Source organism: Gopherus evgoodei, chromosome 1 (genome assembly GCF_007399415.2).
Source record: "Gopherus evgoodei ecotype Sinaloan lineage chromosome 1, rGopEvg1_v1.p, whole genome shotgun sequence".
NCBI lineage: Eukaryota > Metazoa > Chordata > Testudines > Testudinidae > Gopherus > Gopherus evgoodei.
The window spans coordinates 137,913,921-137,936,001 of NC_044322.1; the positions used below are offsets into that span (position 1 = coordinate 137,913,921).

The window sequence follows — 22,081 nt, forward strand, 5'->3', positions numbered from 1 at the left end:
ATTCTGTAGTGTGAACCCTGCCTCTGAAGGTATAAATATTTTAATCAGCAGATACTCAAAAAGGAACTGTATTTTAACAAAATTTACCAAAATGATCATGTGGTATATTTTTCCTTATAGTTATCTACAGCAGAGTACAAATTGTTAAAAGAAGTTAAAGGAATATTCCTCAAATATTAGAATTCCATTTGTACTTCCAAGAGGTTCAGCCGCAACGATTCATTTTTCTGCGGTTTTAAAATGTTATGTCTCATGAAGAGGGGCCAGATACTATCAAGATTCCCGCCTCTCAAAAATGCACTTTTGTTTAATGATTACAAGACTTCCCCAACTCAGTGTCGTGATTAAAAAAATTTCACAGATTAAATCTTACTATTTAACTGAAAATACTCTCGATTATTAACATAACAGTTTGCTCTTGGATGGCATTATGAATATGAAACATTAGAACATTAGAAAAACTGCTTCAGTTGCAATATATTGTTAAAACCCACACAACATTCACAACACATGTTCACTTTTTGCAATGCATTATGATGTTTTGAGGACACTTGGGTCAGAATTTCAAGTACTGAAGGGATTTAGGAGCAGAAGTCCCACTGAAAGTTGACAGGACATTTACTTTTCAGGCTGTTAGGCATTTTTTGAAAATCGCCCTGTCAGTTACTACCCTTTACTGTATGCCAATTAAAGACATTATTTCACTTTCCATTCCAGGAGTAACCAAGAAAAGAAATCTCAATACAAGCAAAATTCTTAAAAAAGGATGGAAACACTTATAAGAAAAACTTCCACACTTGCTAATCTTATCTGTAACAACCCCCCATACAGCTGGTCTTAAATATCTCCAATTCAGTTTAATGTCAAATGTTTTAACAAATGACAAAATAAAAATGTATAATTCCCAATTTCCATGGACACCAGTCTTGAGGAAGTAACATTACTCCGCAATGTTTGCAACCCAAACATTGTAGCACACCAATTATTTAGAAATTGAATATAAACAAATGAATTTTACTAATTCAGCACTTCTAAAACTATGGTACATATACCATTGGTAGGAGAGCAACAACCAAGTGGTATGTGGGTTGGGTTAAACATCTAATGGATTCTGATTCCGATATTAACTGGGCTGATAAAATCAGTAAAAATGGTGTGTCATTATAGTTTTTAAACTTCAAGATCTCTCTCATTGCCCAACCCAAAACAGATGTAAACTAACAAATAGTGAAGAGAAAGTTTCAGTTCTGGTCTACACTAGAAAAATCATGCTGGTTTACCTATGTCAGAGAGGAACATGAAAAATCCACACCCTTAAGTGTTGTTAAACAAATCTAAGTCCTTGCGTAGACAGTGCTAGGTAGAAGGAAGAATTACTCTCTTGACCTAGCTACGGCCTCTCGAGGATGTGGATTATCTATGCTGATGGAAAGGGTTCTCCCATCAGCATAGGTACTGTCTATACTGAAGTGCTACAGTGGTGCAGCTGAGTTCTTGAAGCATATTCTAGCACTGGCCCCTCGTGCTGCGGCCTTTGGGAAAGGAGGTATAGGTGCTAGCTCTACATCTACTGACATCTCCCCCACACAAGGGGTATTCCCCACAGAATACTTACAGAAAGTTTCAGCTCCCCTTGTGCTGACTGAGTGGTGCAAGTTAATGGACTGGGGAAGCACTGCAAGATAGTAGACTGCCTATTTGAATATTTTGCTAACAAGTCTACAGAAATTGCTTTTTAACAATGGTATATGAATTTTAACTTTACTGTCTCTCTTTAGTAAGTACACTTAAATTATCTGCCCTAGTTTAGATTTGGGAAAGGTATGTGGAACAGCCATAAATAATGCATATCATTTTCTCCACCAGGGATAGCTGGAAGGCATCTTGGGCTCCCTTCCCCGTGTCTCGCACCTGCCACTATTCCACTTGGCTGGGCTATCCCTCATCTCACAGGCACTTGACAGCTCTTTCTGGTCAGGGAGAAGGAAGATTTACTGAACCCAACAAGACCTCATTTCCCTAACTCTCCTCTGAAGAGCTCACCAATTAATTTCAGATCTTTCCAGCACAATGCCAACTTCTCTCCAGCACAGGGGGTCACCTTTGAATATAAGGGCTCATAATTCAATTTCTTGCAGGATTGGTACATGACAAATAAGAATGCCCTAATTCTTCACTTGATGGTTTATCCAGTTGCTACCTTGCTGTTTTCTGTACTTTCCAAATTTGATTTATTTTTATTCTTGCCTCAATGCCAATATGGAATAAGCCTTAACTTGTGTTTCCTCTATGCTAACCTAAGGGCTTCCTAATGCTGTATTCCAGTTGACTACTTAAAAAAACAGTTACCTTTTCCGTAACTGGTGTTCTTCAAGAGGTGTTGCTCATATCTATTCCGTAATAGGTGTGTGTGCTCGCCACGTGCACCGGTGCTGGAAGTCTTTCCCCTAGCAGTACCCATAGGGGGAGCGCCCCCCGCAACCTCTGGAGTAGCGCCTGCCTGGCGCAGTATAAGGGGAGCTGCATGCTCCCCCCATCCTCAGTTCCTTCTTGCCAGACAACTCCAACAAAGGGGACAGAGGGTGGGCTGTGGAATAGACATGCGCAACACATCTCAAAGAACACCAGTTACAGAAAAGGTAACTTTTTTCTTCGAGTGATTGCTTATGTGTATTCCACAAAAAGTGATTCCAAGTAATTGGCGATGGGTAGGAATTTACAAGTTCCCAGGACGAAGGACAGCCCTGCCGAACCGATGTCACCCCTGGTTTGGGAGATGAATGCATAGTGCGAGGTGAACATGTGAACAGACGACCACAAGGCGGCCGTACAAATGTCCTGGATGGGGATGTAGGCCATGAAGGCAGCCGACGAGGCCTGTGCCCAGGTTGAGTGTGTCCTCACAATGGGTGGCGGGGGAATGCCTGCCAGCTCATAACAGGAACAGATGCTCGAAGTAATCCAGTTGGAAAGCCACTGAGTGGAAATCAGCTGGCCCCTCGCATGCTGAGTCGAGGCGACAAACAGTTTGAGGACTTCGTGAACGGCTTAGTCCGCTTGAGGTAGAAAGCCAGAGCCCGCCGCACGTCGAGCGTGTGGCGGTGATGTTCCTCACTGCATGCATGAGGCTTGGGGAAGAGGACCAGTAGAAAAGTGTCCTGACCTATGTGGTAGGCAGAAACTACTTTTAGGAGGAACGCGGGGTGTGGGCGGACTGGACCCTGTCCTTATGAAAGGCCACGTACGGCTGTTTGGAGGTCAGAGCCCTGAGCTCTGAGACTCGCCTGGCTGACATGATAGTGACCAGGAAGGCCACCTTCCACGAGAGGTGAGAGGAGGAGCTCGTGCCCAGTGGTTCAAGCGGTGGCCCCATGAGACGAGCCAACACCAAAGTTTAGGTCCTACTGTGGAGCCAGGGGTCTAGAATACGGGAAAACTGGCCAGTCATAACATGGGAAAACACTGTGTGTCCTTGCACCGGTAGATGGAAGACCGATATGGCCGCCAGGAGCACCTTGATGGACAAGGGCTCCAGGCCCTGAGCCCTCAGGTGGAGGAGGTAATCAAGGATAAGCTGGATTGGGGCAGTCACCGAGGAAACACCCTGGTCTGCCATCCACTTAGAAAACTAGGACCACTTCACCAAATAAGCATGGCAAGTGGAGGGCCGTCTACTTTCAAGGAGGATGCACTGAACTTGCTCTGAGCACGTGCTTTCCTCTCCACCTAACCATTGAGCAGCCACACTGTAAGATGAAGAGCTGCTAGGTTGGGATGGAGGAGGCAGTCCTGGTCCTGTGAGAGCAAATTCGGGCAGAGCGGCAATGGCCATGGTGGAGCTACCGCCAGGCTTATGAGGGTCCTGTACCAATACTGCTTGGGCCATGCCAGGGCAATCAGGAGAACTCAGGCCTTGTCCAACTTTATCTTTTCCAGGACTCCACTGATGAGAGGGAACGGGGGGAAGGCATAGAGAAGCCGGCCTGATCAAGACACAAGAAAGGCATCGGAGATAGCACCCCTCCCCAGGTCCCCCCAGAGCAGAACCGGGGGCGTCACCAGTTCTGCCGAGTTGCAAATAGGTCCACCTGGGGAGTTCCCCACCTTTGGAAGAGCTGGTAGGCCACTTCCAGGTGGAGGGGCCACATCTGTTGCGAAGAGAAGTGCCTGCTCAAGCAATCCACCCTCTTGTTGCAGGCGCCTGGTAAATGGAAAGCCTTCAGGTGAATGTCGTGGGCTATATAGAAGTCCCATAGCCTGAGGGCTTCAATGCAGAGGAGCGTGCCCCACCTTGCCTGTTGATATAGAACACTGAGTCCATATTGTCCATGAGGACCCTGACTATCTTGCCCTCCAGGTACGAGCAGAAGGTCACACACACCAGCTTCACCGCTCTGAGCTCCTTGACATTTGTGTGTAGGGTCAGCTCCTGAGCCGACCACAGGCCTTGGGTCTGAAAGCTCCCCACATGGGCCCCCCACCCCAGGTCTGATGTATCGGATACCAGCTCCAGCGATGGGGCCCTGTCTCTAAATGGAACCCCTTGGAGTATGTTGTTTGGGGTGGACCACCATTGCAGGGAGGTAATCACAGTGTCCATAGCCTGGGAGAAATTCAAGGCCAACCAGAGTTGGAGAGGCCTCATCCTGAGTCTGGCGTGATGAACCACGTACATGCACGCTGACATATGACCCAACAGCTGCAGGCAAACCCTGACTGTTGTCACTAGGAACCTTGTGACCGAGTCGATGAGACCTTTCAGAGTCTTGAACCTGTCTGGTACGAGAGAGGCCCTGGCCAACACTGCATCCAGGAGCACCCTGATAAACTCTATGCATTGGACTGGGACTAACTTGGACTTGGTGTTGCTTACCAGTAGGCCCAAGGTGGTCCACGTGGACAGGAAAAGCGCCACATGATCCCTCGCCTGCCACCAGGAGGTGTCCTTGACAAACCAATTGTCCAGATAGGGAAATATCTGTACCCGCCGCCATCTGAGGTAGGCTGCTACCACGGACATGCATTTTGTAAACACTCTGGGGGCAGTGGACAATCCAAATGGTAGGACCGTAAATTGGTAATGATTCTGCCCCACCACAAAACGGAGGAAGTGCTTGTGACCCTCAAATGTGTGGATGTGGAAGTACGCGTCCTGTAGATCGAGGACAGCTACCAGTCCCTGGGATCCAGGGAGGAGAGGATGGAGACCAGGGAGACCATGTGGAACTTGAGCTTCACCCTGTGCTGATTCAGACCCTGTAGGTTCAGTATGGGCCTGAGACCCCCTTTGGCATTCAAGATAAGGAAATAATGGGAGTAGTACCCCATGCCCATGAACTCCTGGGGTACTGCCTCTATTGCTCCTGGTCCTAGGAGCTGCTTGAGCACCTCCTGCTTGAGCAGAGCTTCATGAGAGGGGTCCCCCAGAAGGGACAGAGGTGGGGGGTGGTTGGGCAGGGAGGAGGTAAATTGGAGGGTGTAACCCCGGGAGATGATGATGAGGACCCTTCGGTCTGAAGAGAGCAAAGACCATTCTGGAAGGAACGCACACAACTAGCTGGAGAAGGGAAGCTTTATTGGGGTTAGATCCTTGATGAGGACTGGCAGGTTGCCCCCAAGCGTTCCATCAAAATCACCTTTTTCCTGCCTGCTTGCCCTTGGAGGGTCCAGGCTGGGGGGCAGGCCAAGAGTGCCTGTGAGGGCATCTCTTACAGTCCCATTGCTTCTTATGGGCGGCCTCATACTTCAGGAGGGCAGCCAGGGTCGGAATCTGATGCGGCTTGAACTTAGGTTCTGCCAGAGCTGGGACAGAGAGACAGGTTCTGGAGGGTCATGTGGGAGTCCTTCATGCCATGCAGCCTTGTATCTGTTTCCGCTGCGAACAGAGCTTTCCCATCAAACAGGAGATCCTGCATGGAAGATTGCACCTCGCTGGAGAGCCTGGAGAGCAGAAGCCATGACACTCGTCTCAGACACCGCAGAGGCCACTGAGCATGCAGCAGTGTCTGCAGCATCCAAGGCAGCCTGAAGGGAAGCCCAAGCTGTCATTGCCCCTTTCTTCATCAGCGCCCTGAACTCCTCCTTATTGCGCTCTGGGAGGGAGACCCCAAATTTAGGCAGGGCACCCCACAAATTAAATTCGTACTGACCAAAGAGGGCCTGATGGTTTGCCACTCGTAACTGGAAGCTCAGTCTAATAAATTTTTCTTCCGAAAGAGTCCAGCCTCCAAGAATCTTTGTTCTTTGGGGTCGGAACTGGCTGACCCTGTTCCCTGTGGTTGACCGACTCGACCACCAGGGAGTTGGGCACCGGGTGGGTATATAGGTACTCACGTCCTTTAGTGGGTACAAAGGACTTACATTCTGCCTTTTTTGACATAGGGGCCAACGAGGCTGGTGCTTGTGTAGGGATAAAGAAGGTACTAACAGTGACCCCCCCCAGTTTCACCAAGTACAAAAATCTTCTAGTTGTTCTGTTAAAACTTGTAAGCTAATGTCTGTAGAAACCATTGATTGTATCTGTCCTGTGAAAGATACTCTATTACTATGTAAAACTTACAAACAAGTTAATTGATGTTGTTCTTGAAGTAAACACTATGCTAGCCTTAAGCCAGGGGTAGGAAACCTATGGCACAGGTGCCGAAGGCGGCACACAAGCTGATTTTCAGTGGCATTCACACTGTCGGGGTCCTTGCCACTGGTCTGGGAGGGGCTCTACATTTTAATTTAATTTTAAATGAAGCATCCTAAACATTTTAAAAACCTTATTTACTTTACATACAACAATAGTTTAAGCTATATATTATAGACTTAGAGAAAGAGACCTTCTAAAAACGTTAACATGTATTACTGGCACGCAAAACCTTAAATCAGAGTGAATAAGTGAAGACTCGGCACACTACTTCTGAAAGGTTGCTGGGCCCTGCCTTAAACTGTAATTGATATAATGTAAACAGACCGACCCCCACCCTCTGTGATAACAGGGCCAGGAGTCTCTCAGGAATTTAACACACCCCAAAAGTGGTGGTGACAGTAAATTAAAATATGGTTAAGATATGAAATGTATGTTGATGAATGCTTGATGTGCATGAATGGTTAGGGAGGTGCCAGTCTAGAAAGGGAGTATCCATCGGCCAAAGAATGTGTCAAGTGGACCACCAGACAACCCCCGGAGGGTAAACTGGGATCCACCCCATTACCTGGAAGGATGAGAAACACAAATGTTGGACAGTGTGAAGCCACCAGGAATGTGCCATCTGCTGACTGAGTCAGCCACAGCAGGATGAAACAGCTCCCACAGACTAACATAGAAATTTATTCCTATAAGAATGAACTCCAAAGACTGAGGACTTCGAGTCTCTGGTTCTGCTGCCAACCTCCAGGAGCATCAGGAGCATCTGACACAGACTTGGCTCCATCCTCATGACCAAGATACTGGCCAGTAACTTGGCATGAGCAACTTCTAGGCTGGCAACTATAACACCTATACAGAACTTGAATGAATGATTGTGTGAATATATTATGTGTGCGTGCGCATATGTGTAAGGAATAAGTAGTAATAGGAAGTAGTCAAACATTGTTTACTTTTGTCTTTTGCTTTATTATTATATTTACAATACATGTGGCATTTTTACCTTATCCTTCTGAATAAGATCCTGTTGGTATTTATTATACTGGTAAAACATTTGCCACAGGGCATTTGAAATTTTAGCCACCCCTTCATGGAGCGGCAAGACCACTCTACCCAGTACCGATGGGGACAACATGTTGAACAAGGAGTCCAAGGGCTCCTCCATCTCCTCTGCCTGGAGGTGGAGGCTTGCTGCCACCCTCTTTAAGAGCTCTTGGTGGACCCTGAAGTCCTCCTGCGAGATGGAGGTAGGCAGGGCTGCAATTGCCTCCTCCGGGTGGGGCAAAGAGATGCTTTGGGCGTCGGCTAGCACTGGAGGATCCACCACCTGGTTGGACTCCAGGCACAAGCATCCCACCGACTCCTTTGTCGAGGGTCTGGAGAGGGAGGCCGATGGTGCTTCCGAAGCTCTGGCCACCAAGTGAGCTCCCACTGGGGGCTGCACCAGAGGCCAGTGCCCACTGGGCCAGCCATGATGCTCGGTACCACTGCAACTGCTGTGGCACCGGCTGCCCGAGTTGGCCGGTACAGCCTGAAGGACGGCTACAAATGGAGACCGGGCTGGTGTAGGATCCGCTGCTGTCTCTCGACTGGGAGGAATGGCAGTGCCGGGATCTGTGACAATCACGGGACCACAATCTTGATGTGGAGGACCGGTACCAACGATAATGGCTGATCCGCGAACAGCCTCAACAGGCAGACCCTCGACGGCAAGGCGACAGCAATCAACACCTGGGCCTGTAGGAGCCCAAGCGGGAACGGCATCGACGACCGTGCCATGAATGACTGAGGTACCCCCCCCCGGGACGAGAACTGACAACGACGTCCACCGCAGTCCCATCGATATCAGCTCTCTGAGGAGGATCAGTGCCACGAGTCTCATCCGGACGGAACCCAGCCCAAGAGTCTGGTCGGTGTTAAGGGCAATCCACGTGGACTCTGCCCCGAGCGGACGCTGGGCGGTGATCAGCATCAGGAACGTTCCCTGAACCGAAACCAGTACTAAGCCAGGGGTGACTGCGGAGATCCCAGTAGAGGCTTGCCTCTGGAGCATGGGGCCAACATCAGCAGCGCTCCGGGCACCGGCATGGACAAGACATCCCAGGCTCCTGGAGGTCTTCGGGCGTGGACGGCATCCAGACATCTGGAGAGGCCTGTTCTGAAGGGGCCAGGCTACTCCTCTCGACGTGAGTCGGAGGCCTAGGGCCTGGTGAGGATCGAGGACTACCCAACATGGGCCTAGCCTCTGTTCCAGACTTCCCTTGGTGCCGCTGCGAAGAGGGAGTCTTCTTGGCATGCCCCGTGGACGGCAAGCAGCAGATCACCGTGTACCAACACCGCGGTGCACGGTACCAGCTTGGAGTGGTGTGCCAGGGTCAGGGTCAGCACTGACTACATCAGAATGGCTCGGAGCCTAACATCACTTTCTCTTTTGGTTCGAGGCTTAAACGATTTCCAAATCTTGCACCTCTCGCTGATATGGGTTTCTCTGAAGCAAGCCCTGGCCCAGGCTCACCGATTAACTCAACTAACTAACTACTGGTACTAAACGAACGAACAGTTCTGGGGATGAGCTACAGCAATGCTGGAGCAGAGCAGTTCTAATGCACCTTCACTGGTGGCAAGAAGGAACTGAGGGTGGGGGGAGGGCGCAGCTCCACTTATACCACGCTGGGCAATGCAGGCGCCACTCCAGAGGTTGCAGAGGGCACTCCCCCCACGGGTACTGCTAGGGGAAAATCTTCCGCCACCGGTGCACGTGGCAAGCACGCAGACCTATTGTGGAATACACATGAACAATCATCAAAGAACCCTACTCTGTTCTGCAAAGCAAATATCTGCTGAAATGCATTGGTCTCTGAAGGGAGTAAAAGTCTCTGAACAGGAATCTATTTCAGTGGGACTCGCTGGACATAGCTCACAGTGAGAGAAACAGGAATGCTGGAGCCCAGAAGCACAGTTTTGGAGTCACTGAGGCTATGTGGCCTATCCTTGTGGCAGACTGTGATCCTTTGAGGGTCTAGCACACTGAACATATCCTCCCTTGGGACTGTATAAAGGTTAGGGAATGGCACAAATCCTGTAAATCCATGACATATGGAATTATGAATTTTCTACACGTGGGCACTAGCATGGCTGATGGATCTGCAGTTTCGCAGCTTGGCCACATGGCAAAAGAAGGAATATTTAAAGAGCCATTAAAAAAGGGGTGCTGTTCTGAAGCAGGGGACTTGACCATCACCACATGTAAGCCAGGTGTGCAGGAAGGCCTCTGCTCAGCTTGAACACTGACAAGTTTCAGATTCTCAGAAGGAACTAGATCAGGCCCAGGAAGGATGTATCACAGGCCTGTTCTCAAAGACCTGTAACTCAAATACTTTACGAGTAGAGTAACTGTGGTTAAGAAATCCCTTGGCTAAACCGATGTTCCGTGCTTCCATGCCACATTGTCCCTGAAGGTGTTAAACCAGAATCTTGAGCAGCCACTGCCTAGGTAGAACTCTAAGCAACTGGGGGCTCAGAAAGTTTGAGACATTGGTTTCAGGGCCTAGGTGGCTGCACTGAGGAGTCTCATGTCCCAAGGTCTGAGTCTGGGAGTGCAATCTAGAGACCCAGAGCTAGAAACAATTAGTAGACTCTACCCAGACCCTCTGAGCTTAGAAGCACATGGAACCCAGCAATTAGGTCTACTCACAATAGACTTGTATTCATACAGTTGCAGCACAACTGTCCAGGTTGTGACATCAACCACCCACCTCTGAAAATCACTAGTTATTTAACTCAAATTTTGCCTGACATCATGAGTTTGGTTTCAGATTGCTCTTTCTCAAATATTTATTTGTAAATTAATGCATCATAAGTACTACTTCAAATGACACAGTCTTTCTTAACAGAAGGATGTTCAAAGGAACCTAAGCGAGTAAGGCTCCTCCGAAAATCCCAGCCTGTCACTAAGGATTTGTATATACAAGGAAAGTGGTTCATATGAGATTCATATCTAGCTATCCCCAACCTAACTTTAATCTTTTCCCAAGCATAGATATACAGGTTAACAACTTTTGCCTCAATTTAGCTAATTGATGTTCATACTACTAAACAGAGGCAATATTGTGTCTAGATCAGGGAAAAGTTGATATTAGCTCTAAGTATGTATGCAGTAAATGATGATGAATACACTATCACTGTAGTATCTTCTACACCTTCTACATAAAATCAGTAGCAATAGTGAAATCCCTAGCAGACTTCATAGAGAGTCTCTTACTGCTACATTTTTGGGATCAACATTCTGTGCAGTGTAGAGGATGACTTTTAAGGGTGGGTTTTGTTTTGCTGGTAAGGGTTTAGAGGTAGGAGAGAGAAATGCACTAAACTGTGAGTGGAAATGAGCTGACTAATCTCAGGCTAACCTGGACCACTTTTCCTAGTCTAAACAAATACAAACCTAGAGCAACAAATCAGTAGTCAGTATAGAATTGGTAATAACTGTAGTTCATTTTTCAGGAGTGTTTTTGGTCCAAGAAGCAAACTATCTTTGGGGAAAACAGGGAGAAATTTTAACTAACACTGAAATCTTCACTAACAACTGTCAATTGGAAGAGATTTCAAGACAAAATGCATTTGAAGATAAGATTGCAAAATTAATGATTCCACTCACTCTATTTAGGAAATATTAACAGGTTTACAGATCCTAGCCATGTAAATGTAAGAAACAAAAACAGTAAGATTTTGTTTAAAGGGACATTTATACAGGAATCCATCAGATCTTTGATCAATTTAACAAATAGAGGTTGAGTCACCAGGAAATATTTCATAAGATATTTCTCTATACAAAGCTGCTACTGTTCACTTTCTTTGCAGTTTCATCATTAGGCAATTGAAGCATTATTTTGCAAAAATATAAAAATTTTACACAGGCACATAGTGAAGTAAAACGGTCATCTCCCTAGTCTTCAGTTCACCAGCCAAGGAAAGCGTGAGACAACAATAGTGACCCCTCTCTTCCTCCTCCACTCTCAACTGGGGAAGCAAAACTACCAGTTGAATCTTCATTCACTTTAATCAGACTTCAGTGGGTGTCTTTCTTCCCCCCTCACCCACTCCCACCTCTTCCCTGATCTGGTTGGAACAAAGGTGAGAATCCCTTTAGAATGCAACACCTCACACCTGCCAGTTAATTGATAAATGGTGCATTCCAAAGGATTTACACAAGCTTTGCAGTTAGGGAAGTAAACATCCAATATATCATACCTAAAGCTTTCCAAAAATTTTATTCCTCATCATCATAGATACCCCCACTGTGACTGTTATGAGATATATTACTAAGCAATGCACTTAAGGTAAAAATCACACTCAGTGGAAATTGTCACAATCATAATTAAGTCATGATCATTACTCTAACATTTGTAAATGCTACCCTCAAATATGCAAGCACAACTTCTATTGCATCTAATGGGAGCTGTATACATCTAATGGGATTTGTGTACATATTTACTGCATACATATAACCTCAAATTCATCTAGTGCACATCACCTGGATGAGTCACTACAAAAAGTAATTTCCCCTCCCTTGGTATTCACCCCTTCTTGTCAATTGTTGAGAACAGGCCACTTCCACCTTAACTGAACTGGCTCGTTAGCATTGATCCCCACTTGGTAAGGCAACTCCCATCTTTTCATGTGCTATAATATATATTCTGTTTACTGTATTTTTCATTCCATGCATCTGATGAAGTGGGTTTTAGCCCACAAAAGCTTATGGCCAAATAAATTTGTTAGTCTAAGGTGCCACAAGGACTCCTCATTGTTTTTCCTACCACTATTTCCCTTATGTTTTCTTACTATTCATTATAACTGTAGCCTTGTCTTAAATTTGACTAAGTTCTTCATGGCAGAGACTCTCTCTTAACATGTGATTGCACAGACCTAGCACAGTTGGGCCCTGATTGAGGCATATGCATAGATTCATAGACTCTAGAACTGGAAGGGAACTCGAGAGGTCGAGTCCAGTCCCCTGCCCTCATGGCAGGACCAAATACTGTCTAGACCATCCCTAATAGACATTTATCTAACCTACTCTTAAATATCTCCAGAGATGGAGATTCCACAACTTCCCTAGGCAATCTATTCCAGTGTTTAACTACCCTGATAGTTAGGAACTTTTTCCTAATGTCCAACCTAAATCTCTCTTGCTGCAGTTTACGCCCATTGCTTCTTGTTCTATCATTGGAGGCTAAGGTGAATAAGTTTTCTCCCTCCTCCTGATGACACCCTTTTAGATACCTGAAAACTGCTATAATGTCCCCTCTCAGTCTTCTCTTTTCCAAACTAAACAAACCCAATTCCTTCAGCCTTCCTTCACAGGTCATGTTCTCAAGACCTTTAATCATTCTCGTTGCTCTTCTCTGGACCCTCTCCAGTTTCTCCACATCTTTCTTGAAATGTTGTGCCCAGAACTCGACACAATACTCCAGTTGAGGCCTAACCAGAGCAGAGTAAAGCGGAAGAATGACTTCTCGTGTCTTGTTTACAACACACCTGTTAATGCATCCCAGAATCACATTTACTTTTTTTGCAACAGTATCACACTGTTGACTCATATTAAGCTTGTGGTCCACTATGACCCCTAGATCTCTTTCTGTCATACTCCTTCCTAGACAGTCTCCTCCCATTCTGTATGTGTGAAACTGATTGTTCCTTCCTAAGTGGAGCACTTTGCATTTATCTTTATTGAACTTCATCCTGTTTACCTCAGACCATTTCTCCAATTTGTCCAGATCGTTTTGAATTTTGACCCTGTCCTCCAAAGCAGTTGCAATCCCTCCCAGTTTGGTATCGTCCGCAAACTTAATAAGCGTACTTTCTATGCCAACATCTAAATCGTTGATGAAGATATTGAACAGAGCCGGTCCCAAAACAGATCCCTGCGGAACCCCACTTGTTATACCTTTCCAGCAGGATTGGGAGCCATTAATAACTACTCTCTGAGTACGGTTATCCAGCCAGTTATGCACCCACCTTATAGTAGCCTCATCTAAATTGTACTTTCCTAGTTTATCTATAAGAATATCATGTGAGACCGTATCAAATGCCTTACTAAAGTCTAGGTATATCACATCCACCGCTTCTCCCTTATCCACAAGGCTCGTTATCCTATCAAAGAATGCTATCAGATTAGTTTGACACAATTTGTTCTTTACAAATCCATGCTGGCTATTCCCTGTCACCTTACCACCTTCCAAGTGTTTGCAGATGATTTCTTTAATTATCTGCTCCATTATCTTCGCTGGCACAGAAGTTAAACTAACTGGTCTGTAGTTTCCTGGGTTGTTTTTATTTCCCTTTTTATAGATGGGCACTATATTTGCCCCCTTCCAGTCTTCTGGAATCTCCCCCGTCTCCCATGATTTCCCAAAGATAATAGCTAGAGGCTCAGATACCTCCTCTATTAACTCCTTGAGTATTCTAAGATGCATTTTATCAGGCTCTGGTGACTTGCAGGCATCTAACTTTTTTAAGTGATTTTTTACTTGCTCTTTTTTTATTTTATCTTCTAAACCTACCCTCTTCCCGTAAGCATTCACTATACTAGACATTCCTTCAGACTTCTCAGTGAAGACTGAAACAAAGAAGTCATTAAGCATCTCTGCCATTTCCAAGTCTCCCGTTACGGTTTCCCCCTCCTCACTGAGCAGTGGGCCTACCCTGTCCTTGGTCTTCCTCTTGCTTCTAATGTATTGATAAAAAGTCTTCTTGTTTCTCTTTATTCCCATAGCTAGTTTGAGCTCATTTTGTGCCTTTGCCTTTCTAATCTTGCCTCTGCACTCCTGTGTTATTTGCCTATATTTGTCCTTTTTTAGACCACTAAAAAAATAAAAACAGATTTAAAACAGAACTTTATTAAAAAGAAAATAGTTAAAAGAAGCACCTCTGTAAAACTAGAATGGAAGATAATTTCACAGGGCAGTCAGATTCAAAACACAGAGGATTTCCCTCTGGGCGAAACTTTAAAGTTACCAAAAGAAACCCAGGAACACACCTGCCTCTCAGTACAGAGAAAAATCACAAGCCAAAATAAAAGTAAGCTAATGCATTCCTTTGTTAGTATTTACTAATCCTAATGGAGTTGGATTGCTTGCTTTCTTGATCTGTGTCCTGCAAGCACACAGAACAGACAAAACAAAGCTTCCCTCCCCCTGCAGATTTGAAAGTATCTTGTCCCCTTATTGGTCCTTTTGGTCAGGTGCCAGTTAGGTTACCTGAGCTTCTTAATCCTTTACAGGTAAAAGGATTTTGTGCCTCTGGCCAGGAGGGATTTTATAGTACTGTATACAGGAAGGTTGTTACCCTTCCCTTTATATTTATGACAGTCTATCAATTATTTTATTGAATTAATCCAAGTTTTTGTTTTTATGTGCCTTAAGTCTTCATCCTACACAATTTATCAAGTAGCCTGCCCTCTTCCCACACACTTTACAACATTGAACTCCCTCATACTTCCAAAAAAGTCAAAAGACTCCCTTCCTCCAAATAAATTCCAAGTGAAAGTAATTAATAATGTTAAATCTAAGTAAGTAATAATCTATAAGTTCCACAAGATTTTTACTGTTTAAACACAAATGCCAACAATTGTGTTTAACTGACATGATTTTGAACGCAATTTAGTGGTCACTGTAGATCAGAACAAACTAACAGCATTGCAGTCAGCTGACATGAACCTGAACATTTTGTCCTTCTCTACCCTGACCATTAAACTGCATTCAGCATCATGTAAACCATAATTGCTGGCACTCATGTTCATGTAAAATAACATTTTGTAGTGCAATCCAGCCCATTTGAGGTCCAAACTTCACCAGCACTCTTGGATGCCAAGGCGTCATCAAATGCAAAATTTTATTTAAAAGGCAAAAAAAGACATCATATAAAGGAAGTTTAACTATTAAAATAATTATGTATCATATACATAAACCAGAATTATGACTAATCATAAAAGGCAAGCTAAGCATCTGAACTCATTCTTTGCAAAACGTATTTTCTTAAAGATGAAATTTTCTTTTATTACTTGCAAAATTTGTGTACATTTACATTCAACTGGTCTAATGAATTAAGTCTTAATCTTTATACATCTGAAACTACACTTGAAATAAAACATTCCGTTGCACTTGTACACAATAAAAGCTGATATATTTAACTATATTTATGTAATATAACTGATTTACACAGTAAGACCTTGACTAATAGGTCTTCAAAGTGACTCTTTTTGTGTGAGCGCTTTTTGAAGACAGTCTTACCTTTTCTTTGTAACACTGCCACAATGCATTCCTCTCTTAGGAGCCTGCACAAAAATATGTTGCAATGCACTATATATGCAAATAAGTTTGTTCTCTCATGCAGCATTACCCAGTATTAGATATACAGTCAATTGCAGCAGCACTCATTCTATACAGAGCCCCATGTCATTTGCCTACTAGAGGTAACACAGCATTTTCCAATAAACATATGTTTAAGTGGGTTGCTTACATCTGTTTAGTAATTAGTTTTGATATACCACTTGTCTAAACTCCATTAACCCATTTAATTACCAACACCAAAACAAAGCTCATTAAAAAAAAATCAGACTTCAAATTGATGCTGTTAGTATAAAAATGAAAATAAAACAAAACACCCAAAGCACTCTCCAAATACCATCATGCAAATGTTGCAGAAGGTTAAACCCATCACCCATAATTTCTGTGTATATCCTTTACTCATCAGGCAAGGACTTCATTACACGTGCAACAGTCTCTGCATAGCACCCATTTAATCCATGCCACCAAAATGGTAAATCTGGTAGTTACCAATTTAGAGGGGGGTCAAAAGGGCTAAAGCCTTAGACTGCTCTTAATCATAAGATATCCTCAGACAAACCTCCCCAGTCTTCGTTCTGGCTCTACAAACACAAAATCAAGCAGCAGTGAAAATTTCACAGTTACTACTTTAATGAATTATTTGTAGGTGGATTTGTCTAGATACACTAAGAAAAATATTCTGAACTCCACACACAAAATAAAATCAGTTACTTATAACACAGTTACTTATAACAGCTGCTATTGATTTTCAAGAAAACAAAAAAATGCATTAGATTAACTAAAGTCCACTGCTAGAAAAAACGCAACTAGCAAAGAGGAAGAACATTTGTTTGAGGATCCCAGTAAGTTGCACTGTAAGAAAAAGCTCACTATGGTTTGATTTTGATAATTTTTTTAAACAAAAGCATGAAGTTTAAGGAAAGAGAAGTTTTAAACCTTATCACACAAAAAAAAAAGAAAGGCGCTTACTGAAAGCTGTTTAGAAACCCACATTTATAATTAACCACCACCCAGGAACCCAACTGAGCTTTTTCTTACAAGAAAGAACAGTAATATCAATTGTTCATTACTTATAACCGTAAGATTTATAAAATATCAGTAGGAAGCCACAGCAATTTTGTGTATATATTTAATCCCCGTAGTTGTATTTCACACAGAAAAATGATTTTTAACCATTACTACTGCTCTGTAATTAGAGTAAAACTGGTGTTTTATGCCTGTATAAAGCAAAAAAGTTACATCACTTATAAGTTCACTTATTAGCTACCATACTCTCTTTGTTGCAGTTTAGAGTAAGTATTTTAATACAAAATTCACTGAACCACATTTTTACATCACTTCTCCTCTGGTTACCACTATCAAAAATTGAGTTCTGTATGGTAATAATTCATAGCAATTATTTTCAGGTAGCATTACTATATGCAAAGTTAAAAACAGATGGATTAAGTACAAATGTCAATGGATTATCAAATTTATTTAGATTACTGATTTTAAAGAAAACATTCTTTCTATAGTCAATCATACAGATTCTCTGGCATATATCTAAAAAAATCTCTACAATTATTTGTTACGAACCTTAAAATTCAGCACTAGAATTTATATCCTGGTCAAAATTTTTTCTTTTGTGTAGAGACAAACATGACATAGAAGCTATTGCTAAAAGGGCACCAACAATGTGCTTGGTACTGTACAAGACAGAAAGACAGACCCTAACACAAGGAATTTACAGTATAAGATACAGAACAGGACACAATCTGAGGGCAGATGCAGTGTTAAATTAATATTTTTTTCCTAGTGTTTTGAAGCCTCATGAAACATCATGAGCAAAGAGATGGTGGAACTGGAAAGCCTCTGAACATATGAAACATATGTATTTCTCTCTTCAACACTGTGTTGATACAAGGAAAGTATAAAATATACTGAAATGTAGATTATAAAAAAGTTTCTAAATAGGAAACACAGGATTTGACAGACAAGATATAGTAGCCAGGGCCGGCTCCAGCTTTTTTGCCATCCCAAGCGGCGAAGCGGAGGCGAGGGGAAAAGAAAAAAAAAAGATAAGCCCCAATCAGCGCCACTTCGGCGGCAGCTCAACCGCACCACTTCATTCTTCTGCGGCAATTCAGCAGTGGGTCCTTCGCTCAGAGAGAGACTGTTGGACCCGCCACCGAATTGCCGAAGACCCAGACATGCCGCTCCAAGCACCTGCTTCCTTCGCTGGTGCCTGGAGCCGGCCTTGGTAGTAGCAGCTTTATTGTACAGCAGAGAGCGTTCTCCAATTGTTCCGTGAACTTACTGTGCGTATTGATGAAAAACTCCAGTAGCTAAAATCCTCGAAGTATGATACATGCAATGGCAATGCAAGCTTCTTCACATTGCCTTGTCACAGCATGCCTCAAGCCTGTTCTGAAACAGAGCATCTCTGGGGATAAACTGGTAGTTTAGATTGGAGATATACTGATTCCTTGGCATGTCTGCAAAGATTGTTGATAATAATTTCAAGATAATAGTTTTGCAATGTGGATGTTGTTCACTAGACCTCACATCACAGAGGCTACTGAACAGTTATCAGATGGTTAAGGACTCCCAATTAGTATTAATGAGTCTGAGAGCCTCTAAATAGGAAGCATTATCATTGTGATTTCTTGTAGTACTTTGAACACAGCTAGCTGATCTAGAAAACTAAATTTAGCACTAGTGAGGAAGAAATTTTCCAGCTGGCATATGTGACATTAAGAAATTATTTTGCTTTTATTTTTAAATATATGAAGCTTTTGAGGACAACTCCTTTTTTGTAACATCCTTCATAAAAAGACATTTAAATTTTGAAGTCCCCTATCCAATTCCATGTGAACAAAAAACGGAAGAAAAAAGAGGGGGAGGCATATTGTTACAAAGCTGAACAAATTTTTGGGGAGACAGAATTGGTGAAATGAGGAGATTTTAGGGATCCACGGAACTGCCTGAAAACCTGCTGCAGGAGACATTAAGTGAAAATTCTCTGCAACCATGTTTCCTAACTGAAAACTTTATTTTCTATTTAGAGAAATTCACATTGCAGCTTTTCATCTACCGTGGTTCCGATTCCTCCAAAGACAAGAGAAAGAGTTTGTTGGTTGTTCATGAAGAAAGCATGGTTAGTGGCATTAAAAGCTGATTTTTATAATATAGATTCCACACTAAACTAGCAACACCAGCATAGTCTGCCACTACTCTAACAAATTTAGAACTTGATTTCTATTGTTTTAAGTAATACTAATCAACAGGGTGATGTTCCAATATTCCTACAGTTTGCAAATATGCACACTTTTGTAATTTATCACAAAGCCAGCTCTACCTTCTATGATATGTTTAGGACATTTTAACAGTAGCCTCAAAAACAGTTAATAGAAAGTATATTAGTGAATTTATATACTTTTTAAAAAGGTTTTATGCAAATCCAACTACAAGCAGAATAGTCAAACATCCAGCTAATCATAAAACAAATACCGTATATATACTCGTTCATAAGCCGAATATTTTTGGTAAAAAAAGTCACATCAAAAAGCAGAGGTCGGCTTATAAATGGGTCTACACCAAAATTTGATGATTTTAAACTCCATGGAATCATTGAATTGAATATTAATACATTTTCGTTTTGTTTACCTGGAGCATCTGCAAACATGGAGCCCCTCAGCTCCCTGAAGCCGTGGTTCGCCATTCCCAACCAATGGGGGCTGTGGGAAGTGGTAAGCCATTTCCCACAGCTCCCATTGGCTGCTAAGGGCAAACCACAGACACTGGGAGCTGAGGGGCTCTGTGCTTGCAGATGCTCCAAGTAAACAAAACAGCCCGATCCGCCAGCGGCTTGCCCTGACGGTCCGGGAGCCAAAGTCTGCCAACCCCTGAAATATAGGGTCAGCTTATGAAAGGGTCATACAGTTTTTGCTATTTTAACGTAACCATCTTGGGGGAGTTGACTTATAAACGAACGGGCTAATGAACGAGTATATATGGTAATATAAAAACAGGATATAAAGATTATAAATCACAGCATTATATCGGAGCATCAAGTATGAAGAGTTAAGTAATTATAAAAGACACGTATGAAGAATACATGATAATGTGGCATGGTTTAGAAATTTTATTGACATAATTTTAGGATGGCCATATTTCTGCAAGTCATTGCAAATAAGTGCAAACCTCGATACCACACTACCATGTATCCCATACATGCCATGTTACCAAAGAAATTATCTTAGAAGTGTTTTATTTATAAATTTTGTAAAATCCAATGACAGCACACAGTATAACTGAACGACAATTAGTTCAACCCACATGACAAAATTTGACTAAACATGAATTGTTCATAAAAGTGATATCCATTGTTTTAGCAATCTCTTCTTGGCCCATGGGGGACAGATATTTTAAAATATAAACATTTACTTCCATCATAAGTTACTAAACGGGTAGGAAAGAATATAATAATTTAATGTCTATTCAAGTTATAAGCTTGAAAAAACATTTAAATAATTGACTTAATTTGGGTTAAAGCTGTTACATTTTGCTTTTGAATTCAATATTTTTTAACAAGTTACCCAAATCTCAAGAAACAAGCTGTGCAAAAGCTGTTTTATTTCACAGTTAGATCCTACAGAGCCTTCTATCCCAGAGGATTCCCAAGTGCCTCACAAAAAATAATACAGTTCTCCCCCCACCGTAGCACTGAGATGCAGCCACATCTTGCACTAAAAGATGCAAGAAAGCAAGTGAGACTTCAGGGGAAAGTTAAGTAGGATGAATGTAGTTTCCCAAATTGTACCCAAGTATTTTATTTACATATAGGCTTTTCTACAGCATTTATCACCACAGTATCTGAGCACCTCACAAACATTAATGAATACATCTTCGCAAAATGTAAAATCAGATAGGCACAAAGAGATTAAACGTCTTGCTCAAGATCACAGGAAATCTATGGCATAGCCATGATACTACCCAAATCTCATGACCCAAACATGTCCCAAAACAGTTCCATAGGCAGGAGACCATCTTTCTTGTATCTGGCCAGGACACCAAGGCTAACACCTCTTTGTTTGTTGGCTCTCTCTCAATACTAGGATGACGTCTGCCATGGGGAAAAGTCATTAATGAGACTTAAGATGGCTGAGGAGTCCAATTCGTGCTTCACAGGTTTTTCCCACATATGTGGCAAGTGGTTGCTTGGAAAGAACACAACTGCTGGTCTGGATGCCATACCCCTTCCTTCCTCTTCCCCCGTTTCTCAACCTCTTGAGCAAGGCAATTCTCTTCAAAACAGGATGACACTTGAAGTATGATACAACACCACTACAGCTCTTCCTAATTAGTGGGGTCAATGCCTCCCTTCTTAATATATACTTTCAAGGTGTCTTTGTAGCTTTTCCTCTGTCCTCCACAGGTCCTCTTACCATGACTAAGTGAGAAAAGAGGAACTGCTTTGAAAAATGAGTATCAGCCATCCGTACACAATGACCAGGCCAGCAAAGTTGATGTTTCATAATCTTTGCCTCCACACTGGTGATGTTAGCTGCAGAGAGAATGCTGGTATTGGTACAATGGTCTTCCTATACGATACAGAGAATCTACCTAAAGCAGCACTGTTGATACCACTCCAGATGCTTAATATGGCTTTGGTATGTCACCCATGTCTCGCTCCCTAAAGAAGAGTGGGGATGACTATTGCACTGTAGACCAGGATCTTAGATTCCATCCACAGATCTGTCAGTGAAGACACAACAGAGCAACTTTCCAAAGGATATGCTGGCACAACAGATCCCATGTTCAATCTCCACATCAAGATTGGCCGTCTGGAAGAGGTGGCTACCAATGTAAGGGAAATGCTCAACATTTTCTAGGGGTTCACCACCAATGACAATTTGTGGGAGAACAGGGCAACTTGTTCGGGGCAAGATGGAGGAGTACCTTACTCTTCCTAATGCTGAGGGAAAATCTCAAGCTATGACAGGCGTCTGAGAAGAAATCTAGGGTGGACTGCAAATCAGCCTCAATGTGTGTGAGGATAGCACAGTCATCAGCATACCGAAGGTCAGTAATAACAGTCCTGGTGACTTTAGTTTTAGAATGAAGA

At 43.1% G+C, this 22,081-nt stretch overlaps 1 protein-coding gene across 7 annotated transcripts in view; it reads right to left on the bottom strand.

The window, feature by feature from the left end:
• Window positions 1-22,081, bottom strand: part of AP1S2 (adaptor related protein complex 1 subunit sigma 2) — a 79,969-nt gene that overhangs the window by 9,032 nt on the left and 48,856 nt on the right. For 2 of the 7 annotated variants that reach the window (XM_030573587.1, XM_030573596.1), the window contains exon 5: window positions 16,465-16,556. The exons of 3 other annotated variants lie outside the window; for them this stretch is intronic. In XM_030573587.1, the coding sequence (XP_030429447.1) occupies window positions 16,512-16,556 (45 nt within the window). In that variant the 3' untranslated portion in view covers window positions 16,465-16,511. Of the gene's footprint in view, window positions 1-9,102; window positions 9,407-16,464; window positions 16,557-22,081 lie in introns of those variants that run through there. 2 more of the 7 variants (XM_030573556.1, XM_030573615.1) reach the window with 1 other exon arrangement.